The sequence below is a fragment of the Hordeum vulgare genome, chromosome 5H (genome assembly GCF_904849725.1).
Source record: "Hordeum vulgare subsp. vulgare chromosome 5H, MorexV3_pseudomolecules_assembly, whole genome shotgun sequence".
Lineage (NCBI taxonomy): Eukaryota > Viridiplantae > Streptophyta > Magnoliopsida > Poales > Poaceae > Hordeum > Hordeum vulgare.
This window is the reverse complement of record NC_058522.1, coordinates 395,514,410-395,529,085: the sequence shown is the minus strand read 5'-3', so window position 1 is coordinate 395,529,085 and position 14,676 is coordinate 395,514,410. Positions and strand designations below refer to the sequence as shown.

The 14,676-nt window shown below is 43.0% G+C and overlaps 1 protein-coding gene across 1 annotated transcript; it reads right to left on the bottom strand.

Annotated features, from left to right (window-relative positions):
* Nucleotides 1-1,585: 1,585 nt before the first annotated feature.
* On the bottom strand, nucleotides 1,586-3,580 carry LOC123394924 (delta(8)-fatty-acid desaturase 2). Its single transcript, XM_045089810.1, has one exon. It carries the CDS (start codon nucleotides 3,406-3,408, stop codon nucleotides 1,999-2,001), a length of 1,410 nt encoding a protein of 469 aa, XP_044945745.1. The 5' UTR covers nucleotides 3,409-3,580; the 3' UTR covers nucleotides 1,586-1,998.
* Nucleotides 3,581-14,676: the final 11,096 nt, after the last annotated feature.

Below are 14,676 nucleotides of genomic sequence, written 5' to 3'. Positions count from 1 at the left end.
TATGATCGTAGAAGAAGAGCACCCGGAACATCTATACGATCAAGGGTTTTAGTTTCAGGGTGAGAATGTTTTGCCTGAGCATGGAGGAGCGACAACGTTTGAACAGTTCATCCAATTTCATCAAGACATGTGTGATTGGGAAACTCACGTGCAACTGCAAAATGATTTGGTTGAGCATATGTGGGCTCATGTTGACAACCAATAGATTTATCTTCTTTTATTCGTTTGCAAAACTCTGTGCGAACTATGTGAGACATTTTTACTTTTATTCAGCTTGTAATAACTATGTTATTTTTGGTTTATTTCATTCAAACTATGAAAATCATGCAAAATAGAGCGGCCAGCCGGCACATATGGATCGCCGCGTTGGGCGCGCTGCCGATCTATATCTAAAACAGGGCAGACGTCGGGCGAGCGACCGACCTAAACGGACAAAAAGCAGGCGAAATTGTTGTCCGTTTGGGTCGGCTTGTTGAAGTTGCTCTGAAAATCGCAACAGCACAGGGCACTGGCTGCTGCCAAACAAACTGTGGCAAATCACAAGAAGTGTTGGCCGCTGAGATTGCTCGGGACAATTACTCACATCTTCAAAATGGCACAGCCATGGTAACAAGTCTGGCATGACCCTAGTAGAGCATGCTTTTTAGTACATCACATCTTCAATTTACAGGGGAGCACGTTGCGTCTGAAGCTCCATGCCAAGCAAGTTCAAGCGAATATTCTAAGACAGATCAAGCAGGGCTATGCATTCTGAGCACACAACTAGGCAAGGACCACTGCATGCATGTCAGACAACAAGTACTGCTATTTCTGTCATGCAAACAGACGGGGTGCCGTGGGTACGCGAGAGCATCTCACATGCGCTGCACGCTAGCTATACTAACCACCAGTGACGAATCGACATGGTGCAAGAATATCTTTAAAGCAATCGGACAAAGACACCAAAGAAATGGCTGTATTTTGTACAGCAACGCATGCTCATCAGGACTCGGCGATTAGTGGCCAGGAAACACGATGCCAGTTGTTCGGCGATTAGTGGCCAGGAAACACGATGGCCATGGTGCATCTGTTGATCACAGCCAGGAATTGTCTAGGACTTGACAAATTACTCTTAGTTTCACATTACTCCCTACGTTCATAATATAGAAAACGTTTTTAACCCTAAACTAGTGTCAAAAACACTCTTATATTATGAAACGGAGGGAGTACATCAGTTATGCAAGAACAGTAGCATGGAATTGTAGTCTCTGGTTTTGCGCCAAGACAAATGATGCTACGGATTGTGAACTTATGATATACAGATGCAAACACAAAACCAATGGATAGTATCTTTCTTGAATTGTCCGGCGAATCCAGCTAGACAGTCTCTAGGCAGCATATAACACGGTTCGTAAATCTGAAAACTTGATCACAGCGAAAACTATTTGACAACTCTTCAGAAATAGCAGAATCAAGAATAGTGTTTCTATGCCCTGTCAACTATTTTAACAAGCCATTTTACAAATGCCTACAAGTAGATACAAAGAAATTGTCACTCCAGTGAATGGAAAATATGTATCAAACCATGAAGGGCATACACACGCAGTAGACAAAATGGCTAAACGTTTATTATTGGAATCGTCATGTTTCCCAAAACGCAGTTCAAGCTGGCCATAGCAGCAGGATATACATGCTACCAACCATCAATTGAGTTTACAGTTTCATGAACTTGCAAGCAAAATGAAATGGGTGTAAAGATAAGCCACGGATCTATGATATAAATCAAGTACCATTGATAATAGTTACCGTGATAGGGAGAACCCAATAATCTAAATATGGTGTACAAGTACACAACTGAAGCATGAACCCACGATTGAACTGCAAAGATAGTCACTTGGTAACACGAAAAATCCAACACGACTCCAACAGCTAAATAGATCAATCTCTCTATGCAATCGAGAAGCAATCAGATAATTGCTCGACCCTAGCAATTGTGTCATACTCCAGTCCTGATCCCAGTCATCCATGGGTGTTCAAAGCTTCCCAGACCAGATTCTTGGGCGCAGATCCAGTAGTGGCGTCCCTGGCCTGCAATGCTGCAGCCCTTAGCGTCTTCCATGTCATTACATTTGCCTCCCAGAATGTGGCAGCACCATAAGACAGCCCGTGCTTCTTGCAAAGGTCGCGCACAATCGGCGCGACCATCCTATAGTGGCACCGAGGCAGGCGGGGAAACAAATGGTGTTCAACCTGGAACTGCAGACCACCATGGAACCAATCCATCCACGGGGAGCACTTGATATCAAGTGTGCCCGCGGTTTGCCTCTCAAACCAGTCGTTCCCCTTTGGTGGCCCGACATAAACTGCTGATGAGAAGTGGTTGAGGCAGAACTGCACATGCTGAATCCCCGTGATCACAAAGCTTGCAAGCACAAAAGCCACCCTCTCCCACCAATTCGGCAGGCAAGACACCAGCAAGGGGTACCAAACCCAGAACGCGGCCACACCGGCGATCTCCAGCCAACGCTGCCGCACCTTCTTTTGTGTGATGAGGAACACGATTGACTGCACTAGAAGATTTATCCTTGCAAATCCCATCACCGGGTAAAATGTCCAGTGCTGGTAGCTGACGAAGAACTTGGATATGGCATCGAACGCCAAGGTGCGCTCGTAGCAGACTGACCAAAGGTTGTTGAAGAGCTTGGTGGAAACCGCGAAGAGCGGCAAGTGCTGGAGGTCCGGGTCATGGTCGAGGCTGTTGCAGGAGATGTGGTGTGTGTTGTGGTTGAACTTCCACCAGGCGATGCCGAGGCCGGTGAGGCAGTTCCCGGAGACCACCTGCAGGAGGCGGTTGAGCGCGGGGTGACTGGTGATCTGGTGGTGGCCGGAGTCATGGCCAATCCAGCCCGACTGGATCCAGATGAAGCCAATGAGGCCGCCGGCGAACATGTGGGCCCCGGTGCTGGAACAGGCGAGGACGCAGTAGAGGGCGACGCAGAAGAGCACCGACATTGCGACGAGCAGGAACTTGGGGGTGTGGCCGACGCGCTCGAAGAGGCCCGCGGATGAGAGCTGCGCGAGGAGGCGGCGGAAGTCGGCGGAGGCGGGGGGGACGGTGTAGTCGGAGAGGCGGCCGACGAAGAAGCGGCGGAGGAGCGGGCGCACGGAGGGCGGGTGGTAGGCCATGAAGGCGTCGGTGGCGTCCTGGCCGGCGAGGGTGATGAGCGGGACCTCGCCGCCCGGGTGGTAGCGCAGCCACGGCGTGACGTCGTAGACGTCCCCGGAGATGGAGATCCAGAGGTCGTCCGCGGCGGCGTGCGCCTGCAGCTCCTTGGTGGAGATCATGCGCACGTCGGCGGCGTCCTTGGTGGCGGCCGGCATTGCGTCGGCGTCCGGCGCCGTAGCGTCCGCGAGGCCCGTGCGGGCCATCGGTGGCGTGGATTTAGCTGGAGCGCGAGGAGGGGGTGGTCAGGAGGGAGGGAGGGGGAGGGGGGAAGAGGAGATCGGATCTTAAAACAGGAACGGGGGTTTGTTAGGGAGGGTCCGGTGGGGAAGGGAAGCTCCTTTCTTTTAGTAGACGGCTAGACGCGCTTCTCCCCACGCCCTGGATGTGCTGTTACGTTTTCTGTTTTCTAATACGCCCTCTTCACTCCACGGTAAGGATTATCTCAAGATGGCTCAGGGGAAAATATGTGATGCACCGGAGGTTGTGATGCTATCGGTGCATCAAATTCAAGTTGCGCTTTTAGAAGGTTTAAAAAAAATCTGAAAAAAGAAATTATCACTTTCACACAACATCCATGTATGTTCTCATAAAAATTTCAAGTCAAAACTCGAAACATAAATCAAAAAACAAAAATGACAAATTCAAAACTGAACAGTATATAACATAACTTATGCTTTAGATTTGACGCATTATTACATTGATGTCAAATTTGTCATTTCTGTATCTTAAAAAATATATTGAATTTTGATATGATTTTTTGTGACATCCTACATCGATGTTGTGCTAACGTGCTAATTATTTTTCAGATTTTTCGAGATGTTATATAGCATCCGGTGCATCGATAGCACCACAAGTACGGGTGCACCAGATACATTCCCGTTGGCTCATCGACGTCCTCCTTTGCCACGGATCCGGATCCACCTAGTCCACCTCCAACGCCGATCCTAAAAAATAAAACACTGCATCCGATCAACAAATTGGGGGAAGTCAGACCGCGAATGCTAATGCGGGAAATAGCCATTCAAAACTAGTCGCATATATCCAGTTGTATTTTGTTTGAAATTTAATGAAATTGAATAAATTTGATGCATATTTAAACTACTCAACCATATTCATTTCTACTTGGATAATTTTACATAAAATCGGATAGTTTTTGACATATTTAAACTAGACCGGACTCTAACTCTAGCCTAAGATGATCGTTGACGTCCTTTCCTCGTGTCCGATCGGCCATGAGCCCCATAAAATGAAGCTTTGCCTTCGCAGCCTGCTTGTTGCTAATCCGCCGACGATGATCAGCTCGCCAAGCTTGGCTTCAACGACACGGGAGGAGTCGTGGACTTCGTGGGACCCCGAGCACCAACAACCTTGCATGCTCTACTCTTCCTCGCTATCGACGGCGCCTGCTGACATGACGACATCGTCGTCGTGCCGGCGAGGCGCCGAGGAGCTGGCGACGTCTTTGTCCTCGTCATCCTTGTTGTAGACTTCATCTTCCGCTTCGTCGAGCTCCTTGAAGGCTAGCTGTGCCTAACGGACACGGTACCGCGAGTGGTAGTGGCAGGATTCACAAAACGGTGTGGAAGTACGGAAGCAACACCTCGTTCTCGCCCACGTACACACCCTCGCGATGGTCGGGTTGGCGGCGAGTTGCTCCTCTGCGCGTCGGTGCTTGTCACGAAGGCGGACGTTGTACTCCTGTTCGGCCTATGCCCGTAGGAATGCAAGCCGCCAGTCTTCCAACACCATCTCGGTGTAGTGAGTACGAGCCTTGATACATCTCGACCTATCTATATTTTTTATTGTTTTCTTATCACTTCCACATACTTTTGGCAACAATTATCAGCCTCTCTCGTGTAATGATAGGCAAATAAACCCCCATCTTGAAAATAACCTCATTACCTTGGAAGATACTAACCGTTCTTTTGCTCCAGGAGGAGTACGAGCACACACAATAGATGTTTATTTGAGTGAGTAGAGGTGTCACATGTAAATTTACTTGGAACAACGGGGCAATACCACATGTAGGTAGGTATAGTGGGCTCATTTGGAACAACTTGGATTTAAGGATTTTGGATGCACAAGCAGTATTATCGCCTAGTACAGGTGAAGGCTAGCAATTAGATTGAGAAGCGACCAGATAGAGAGCGAAAATGGTCATAATCATGCATTGAAAATAATTAACGATGAACACTAGCATGAGTAGGATGTAAACACGCTGAATATAAATATTAGGAAGGTTGCATTGGTTTTGAATCAACTACATGGTTGCACATGTGCCAAGTCAAGCTACTTGAATTACTCACAGGAGAATAACATACTAACATACTACATCACCACCATTTCAATGGATGTTGACACACAAGATAAATCATTATCCACCCATAGCTATTTAAGCATGGCATGAGTGATACTCATGATCTGCGCTGGGTTTTCGTGAAGAGGAACGGGTTATCGCAACACAAAGTGGCTAAGCATTTCTCTCGGTTATGAAACAAAGGTATCGAACCAATAGGAATATCAACCACAACCGTCTTCATCGGCCGCACACAAAATAACAAACAATCTGCACCCAATGCGGGCAAGAGGGTTGTCAATCATGTTGTCTTGTTATTTGCAAGCAAGTGAGGCATGTAGATAATTGTAGATAGCAATATGAAATAAAAACAAGTAAATGGCAGCAAGGTAATGAAGGCTTTATCAATATGTTGTGAATAGACCCGGGGCCATAACTTTCCCTAATGGCATCTCTCATGGAAAAATATCATACGATGGGTAAACAAATTAATGTTGGGCAACTGGAAGAAAAGCGGATAGTTATGTCATTTTCACAGTAATGATCATGTGTATATAGGCATCATGTCCATAAACAAATAGGACGACTCATGCGTCACCTGTTACTATTACTCCACTCATTGACCGCTATCCAGCATGCATCTAGAGTGTTAAGTAAAACAGAGTAATGCATAGAGAACAATGACATGATGTTGACAAAGTAAACTCAAGCAATATGAATAAACCACATCATTTTATCCTTAGTAGCACCAACACAAAGGCGCATATTGTCCCCTTTTGTCACTGGGATATAGAAATTGCCAGGTTGAACCTACCACGATGCACCTCTCTCACCGAAGAAATATCGATCTAGTTGGCCAAACTATTTCAATAAATCGGAGATTATTACGAAGCTATCATAATCATGCACATAAGAATCATATAAGTATTCAGATGTGAATCAAATATTTATCATGAATAATCTGAACATAAACCCACAATTTTTAGGATCCCAACAAACGCACCGCACAAAAGGAATTACATCATATGGTACAAAGCGAAGATGTGATGATCATTGTATTGAAGATCAAAGAGAGAGAGAGAGATTGCCATCTAGGTACTGACTGTGGACCCGTAGGTCTGTGGTGAACTACTCACACATCATCGTGAGGGCAGCAAGGTTGATGAAGAGGCCCTCCGTAATCGATCCCCCCTCCGGCAGGGTGTCGGATCGGAGCTCCATATGGCCTCCCATCGGAATAGAGACTTCCATCTGCGTAAAAAGTGTTTTGGGACTCTCTATGGTGTTTTTAGGGTAGATGAGAATTTATAAGCCAAAGAACAGAGTTGGGAGGGCCACGAGGGAGGCACAAGCTATCAGGGTGCCCCCTAGGTCATGCTCTATTAGCTCGAGGGCCCCTCGAGAGGCCTCCAGCCTTCTTTGATGCTCGTTGGTCTTCCTTTGGTCCGAGAAAAATAACCAAAAGGTTTCAGCGCAATTGGGCCTCGTTTGGTATGGAAAACCTGCAAAGTGAAAAACACGCACAAAACAACAACTAACACTGGGCGCTGGGTCAATAGGTTAGTGCTAAAAAATAATATAAGATGGTAAATAAATACCCCAAAATCATACTAGAATGGTAATATATCAGCATGGGACAATAAAAAATTATTGATACGTTGCAGACGTATCAAGCATCCCCGAGCTTAGTTCATGCTCGTCCTCGAGTAGGTAAATGATAAAACATTTTTTTCATGTGACATGCTATCCATGATGTAACCTTATGCATGTATGCTCATTAATAAACAACGAATTAACAAACATAGCAATACTTATAGGTATAAGCAGCAAATCATTAATCTTTAAAAGTATACGATCCTCAAAAAATGTTTTACCCCCTATCCATCTTTATTATATTAGCAAGGCATGGCTCCATCTTCACCACATTAATATAAATGTCAAGCACCACGGTCTTCAAGTCAGGCAATTGCATCGTACTTTTTCAATATGCATCAACTTTTCATTTGTCACGCAGTACATGAGTGTGAACCATTGGACATAGCATAAAGGTTGAATAGAATGTGGTGGTAGGTTTCAAAGGGGTAAAAGTGTAGAAGATGGTCTCACATCAACTAGGCATACCGACAAGCTATGGAGATGCGCGTCGATAGATATTGATGTGAGGAGTAGGGATTGCCATGCAAACGATGCACAAGAGCTATAAGTGTATGAAAGCTCCACTGAAGCTAAGTGGGTGTGCATGCAACTTGCTTTCTCATGAAGACCTCGGGCATTTGAGGATGCATGTCATCGTAATAGACAAGCCAACTTTATGAAAATAGTTTCCCACTAGCATATGAATGATATAACATGAGACTCTCTATATGAAGAACAAGGTGTCACTTTGAGGCACAAGTGTGGTAAAGGATAGTAGCAAAGTCCCTTGTCTGTTTTTTCTCTTTTTTTTATGGTGGGTTCATTTGGCCTCCCCCATTTTCATTTCCTCACTGGGACAATGCTCTAATAATTATGATCATCACACTTTTATTTACTTACAAATCATCATGAAAACTGATAGGACGATATGACTCTGCATGAATGCCCGTGGATGTGTACCAGGATGTGCAAAGATCTAGCGTGACATGTATAAAAAATATGATGAGCGGTGGCTTTGTAAAAAATACTATGTCAGCTCTATATGATCATGCAAAGCATTATGTGTTGGGGAACGACGCATGGGAAACAAAAATTTTCCTACGCGCACGAAGACCTATCATGGTGATGTCCATCTACGAGAGGGGATGAGTGATCTACGTACCCTTGTAGACCGTACAGCAGAAGCGTTAGAGAACGCGGTTGATGTAGTGGAACGTCCTCACGACCCTCGATCCGCCCCGCGAACAATCCCGCGATCAGTCCCACGATCTAGTACCGAACGGACGGCACCTCCGCATTCAGCACACGTACAGCTTGACGATGATCTCGGCCTTCTTGATCCAGCAAGAGAGACGGAGAGGTAGAAGAGTTCTCCGGCAGCGTGACGGCGCTCCGGAGGTTGGTGATGACCTTGTCTCAGCAGGGCTCCGCCCGAGCTCCGCAGAAACACGATCTAGAGGAAAAACTGTGGAGGTATGTGGTCGGGCTGCCGTGGAAAAGTCGTCTCAAATCAGCCCTAAAACCTCCGTATGTATAGGTGGGAGGGAGGGGAGGAGGCAGCCTCAAAACCTAAAGGTTTGGCCGAAATTGGAGGTGGAGGAGTCCTACTCCAATCCTACTTGGAGTAGGATTCCACCTTCCCACTTGGAAACTCTTTCCACCTTGTGTTTTTTCCTTCTCAAACCTTATGGGCCTTAGTGGGAACTTATTCCAGCCCACTAGGGGCTGGTTTATCTCTTCCCACAGCCCATGAGACCCCTTGGGGCGTGACACCCCTCCCGATGGTCCCCGGCACCCCTCCCGGCACTCCCGGTACACTACCGATGAGCCCGAAACTTTTCCGGTAATGCACGAAAACCTTCCGGTAACCAAATGAGGTCATCCTATATATCAATCTTCGTTTCCGGACCATTCCGGAAACCCCCGTGACGTCCGTGATCTCATCCGGGACTCCGAACAACATTCGGTAACCAACCATATAACTCAAATACGCATAAAACAACGTCGAACCTTAAGTGTGCAGACCCTGCGGGTTCGAGAACTATGTAGACATGACCCGAGAGACTCCTCGGTCAATATCCAATAGCGGGACCTGGATGCCCATATTGGATCCTACATATTCTACGAAGATCTTATCGTTTGAACCTTAGTGCCAAGGATTCATATAATCCCGTATGTCATTCCCTTTGTCCTTCGGTATGTTACTTGCCCGAGATTCGATCGTTAGTATCCGCATACCTATTTCAATCTCGTTTACCGGCAAGTCTCTTTACTCGTTCCGTAATACAAGATCCCGCAACTTACATTAAGTTACATTGCTTGCAAGGCTTGTGTGTGATGTTGTATTACCGAGTGGGCCCCGAGATACCTCTCCGTCACACGGAGTGACAAATCCCAGTCTCGATCTATACTAACTCAACGAACACCTTCGGAGATACCTGTAGAGCATATTTATAGTCACCCAGTTACGTTGCGACGTTTGATACACATAAAGCATTCCTCCGGTGTCCGTGAGTTATATGATCTCATGGTCATAGGAACAAATACTTGACACGTAGAAAATAGTAGCAACAAAATGACACGATCAGCATGCTACGTCTATTAGTTTGGGTCTAGTCCATCACATGATTCTCCTAATGATGTGATCCCGTTATCAAGTGACAACACTTGCCTATGGCCAGGAAACCTTGACCATCTTTGATCAACGAGCTAGTCAACTAGAGGCTTACTAGGGACAGTGTTTTGTCTATGTATCCACACAAGTATTGTGTTTCCAATCAATACAATTATAGCATGGATAATAAACGATTATCATGAACTAAGAAATATAATAATAACTAATTTATTATTGCCTCTAGGGCATATTTCCAACATTATGATGATGAACGAACTAGTCATGTGAAGTGACGATGGCATTTGCATGGCAATATATCTCGGAATGGCTATGAAAATGCCATGATAGGTAGGTATGGTGGCTGTTTTGAGGAGGATATAAAAAAGGTTTATGTGCAACAGAGCGTGTCATGTCACAGGGTTTGGATGCACCGACAGAAGTTGCACCAATCCTCAAGGTGAGAACGGGCGATGCACGATACCGAAGAGTCTAGCAAATATGAGGAGGTGAAAGTGCGTATGCCATGGTATCATATTAGTCATGAAGAACTCATATACTTATTGCAAAGTTTTATTAGTTTTATCACAAATCAAAGTACTACTCGCATGCCCCGAGGGAGAGGGTTGGTTGGAGTTAACCATCGCGCGACTCCGACTAAAAACAACACAAGGTTTTCAACGAGGAATAGAAATGCTCACACATCATCATCATGCCTTTTTAAATTTTTAGATGAACAAGAAGTTTAAGATCTTTTAATATCGATAAATATATGAATTAATAATAATGCACTCACACCTCTTTCATATCACCACATCAATATCATTAACCCACAATTAATCTATATGTGTTACATGATGTTTTTATCATCTCTTATGACCCACACAAATTACCATCACTATTTGTACAACTATAAATATAAGTGAAGAACGAGCGCATAATATTTATATAAAATTTACATGCCATCGTGCTTAAAAAGACTTAAGTGAAGTACTAGAGCAACTTCTAAGCTCAAAAGATATAAGTGTAGCACATAGAGTATTCTAACAAATTGTGTTGATGTGGTATCTCTATCAAATTGGTGTGTCCAACAAACAATGACTATGGTATACTAAAAGTAAAATAAAATGACACTCCAAGAAAAATTCATGTCATGTGATGAATAAAAATATAGCTCCAAGTAACATACCGATGGATTGAGACGAAAAGAGGGGATGCCTTCCGGGGTATCCCCAAGCTTAGATGCTTGAGTCTTCCTAGAATATTACCTTGGGGTGCCTTGGGCATACCCAAGCTTAGGAGTTTGATGCTCCTCAATCCTTTTTCCATCGTGACAATACCCAAAACTTGAAAACTTCAATCACATAAAACTCAACAAAACTTCGTGAGATCCGTTAGTATAATCAACATATCAAATACGTTCAGGTGATGTTACATATTGATTCTTATTTTATTTTATCATAGGTCACTTTATCTTAACTCTTCCATGTCTTATACCCCCGATACAATCCATAGCACTATCAAAACAAGCAAATTACACGTGCAAAAACAAAATCTAACTGAAACAGAACATTGTGTAGTAATCTGTATTGAACCTATACTTTTGTAAGTCCAAAAATTCTCAAAACTTAGTAAAACCTGAGGAATTTGTATAGAAATACTGAGTAAAAAATTAAGCTTAAAAAGGCTTTCCAGTAAAATCAGAGAAATTCTGCACTTGACATCAAAGTTTCTGTTTTTGCACTGTATCAATTCTACTCATCATGCAAATCATCCCAAAGGCTTTACTTGGCACAAGCATGAATTAAAACCTAAAAATACAATCATTATAGAGGAAATAATCATTTTACCACACACTAACAGGAATAAAAACCAAAATGCTAAGATAACTATTGGGTTGCCTCCCAACAAGCGCTATTGTTTTACAACCCTAGCTAGGCATATTGCATAGTTTCAAGTGTTGGATCCCTTCATATATTTAAAAATTATTTCCTCCAAAATTTTACTTAATAAATAACCTTTTCCCATCCTGGTTGAAGCAATCAAGTACTCAAAGGGATTTATACAATCATTCCTAACATCATAATCATCTAAGGGTTCCTCATATAAGACATGTATTTCATAACTAATAGGATCCCTAATAGTATGTTCTTGCCAATCTTTATTAAACCCTTAGTTAATTCCTTTAGAAATACATTCAAATTTATCACAAGTGTGGAGAAACAAAGAATGTGTTAATTCTTCGGGAAGCACATTCCTCCTCATATTCATACCAAATCCGTGATAGTCATTATATTCCATCCTACGCATATCATCTTTATTATGGAGGATAGCTTCTATGGGAGGACGTTCAGATTTTATTCCATAGAAGATAAAATTTTCATTTGCTTCACAAAATATAATCAAATTCATGAATAAGGATGGTGGTGGCAAATTCCTTAATCTCGGGATCATGCAAGCTGGGAAGTCCCAAGAATATCATTTGAAGCATAGGATGGAGATGCACAAATTTTCTTTCCATTTCCAAAATAAGCATAGTGATAGCATCCACATAACAATTTGTTTCATCAATTATAGATCCTTTAACGAGAGGGGAAGCTAAAGAATACTCAATGAATTTTTGGATGACATTCTTTCCAATAATGTTCCCGCCACCCACATGATAAATTTTAGAATTTAGGGTTGTGTGAGTGTTAGTAGTAGGGACTTGATCCATAGGAGGGTCATGAGTGGGGTTAACAAATAGTAATCTCGCTTCCTCCAACTCACCGGCACTAGCTTCACTAGCACTTTCAATGATAACATTCTCAAATTCAGACATGATAGCAACTTTCAAGTATACTAGAGAGCGAAGATGCAATCTAGTGACAAGCTAAGCAAGAAAAGATAAATATTTTTGTATTTTTATTTTTTATGAGACATACTAAATATACCAGAAAATAAAAAGAGGAACAAGTGAATGAAATTTTGTGTGGAGTTACTTGGTATTTGGTGATGATGTTCCCCGGCAACTGCGTTAGAAATCCTTCATGATACTCGTTATCTGCGTTGGGTTTTCCGTGAAGAGGAATGGGTTATCACACCACAAAGTGGGTAAGTGTTTCTCTTAGTTATGAAACCAAGGTTTATCGAAGCAATATGAATATCAACCACAGCCGTCTTCAGCAGTTGCACACAAAAGAACAAACAACTTGCACCCAATGCTCGCAAGAGGGTTGTCAATCCTCTTGTCTTGTTATTTGCAAGCAAGTGAGGCGTGTAGATAATAATAGATGGCAAGATAAAATAAAAACAAGTAAATGTCAGCAAGGTAATGAAGGTTTTATCAATATGTTGTGGATAGACCCCGGGGCCACAGCTTTCCCTAATGGCATCTCTCATGGAAAAATAACATACGGTGGGTAAACAAATTATTGTTGGGCAATTGACCGAAAAGCGGATAGTTATGCGATATTCACACAAATGATCATCTGTATATTGCCATCACGTCCATAAACAAATAGGCCGACTACTACCTGCACCTATTACTATTACTCCACTCATCGACCGCTATCTAGCATGCATCTAGAGTACTAAGTAAAATAGAGTAATGCATGGAGAACAATGAGATGATGTAGACAAAGTAAACTCAAGCAATATGAATAAACGACAATGTTTTATCCTTAGTAGGAGCAACACAAAGACGCATCTTGTCCCCTTCTATCACTGAGATATAGAAATTTGCGAGGTTGAACCTACCACAATGCACCTCTCTCACTGAAGAAATATCGATCTAGTTGGCCAAAATATTTCAATAGATTGGAGAGAATTACGAAGCTATCATAATCATGCACATAAGAATCATATAAGTATTCAGAGGTGACTAAAATATTTATCATGAATTATCTGAACATAAACCCACAATTCATCGGATCCCAACAAACGCACCGCACAAAAGGAATTAAATCATATGGATCAAAGCAAAGATGCGATGATCATTGTACTGGAGATCAAAGAGGGAGAGAGAGATTGCCATGTAGGTACTAACTATGGACCCGTAGGTCTATGGTGAACTACTCACACATCATCGTGAGGGCATCAAGGTTGATCAATAGGCCGTCCGTGATCGATCCACCTCCGACACGGTGCCAGAATGGAGCTCCAGATGGCCTCCCATCGGAACAGAGACTTATAGTAGTGTAAAAAGTGTTTCAGGACTCTCTTTGGTGTTTTAAGGGTAGATGATAATTTATGAACCAAAGAACAGAGTCGGGAGGGCCACGAGGGAGGCACAAGCTATGAGGACCCCCTGCTCCACCCATGTCATCCCATGTTAGCTTGTGGGCCCTCGTGAGGCCTCCCGATGCTCGTTAGTCTTCTTTTGGTCCAGAAAAAAAATCACCAAAAAGTTTCAGGGCAATTGAACCTCGTTTGGTATGGAAAAATCTGCAAAGTGAAAAACACATAGAAAAGAATAACTGGCACTAGGCACTGGGTCAATTGGTTAGTGCTGAAAAATAATATAAAATGGTAAATAAATACCCCAAAAGCATACTAGAATGATAATATATCAGCATGGAATAATAAAAAATGATAGATACGTTGGAGACGTATCAATGAGCAACTATAATCTCTAATTGTCATCACAAACATGTTTAATCATAATAAAGACCGACCAAGCTAAACATATTTACAAAAACGGAGAACATGAAGAGTTCATACCAGCTTCCTTTATTGCAATCACTTCACCGAATCATCGTCATTATTTCCTTTCACTTGCACTACCAAATGATGTGAAAATAATAATAATAAGCAAGTGTGCCATGGACTAAGCTGGAATGTGCAAAACAATTTATTTAAAGGAGAAGACAAGGTAACATTGACTCTTTGTTAGATCAACAATATTGCACATGAGAGCCATTCAAAAGTTTAGCATAGTCTTGTCCTCAC

What these genes read in the sequence shown, in the direction of transcription:
- LOC123394924 (XM_045089810.1), bottom strand. Translation starts at nt 3,408, where the DNA reads ATGGCCCGCACGGGCCTCGCGGACGCTACGGCGCCGGACGCCGACGCA.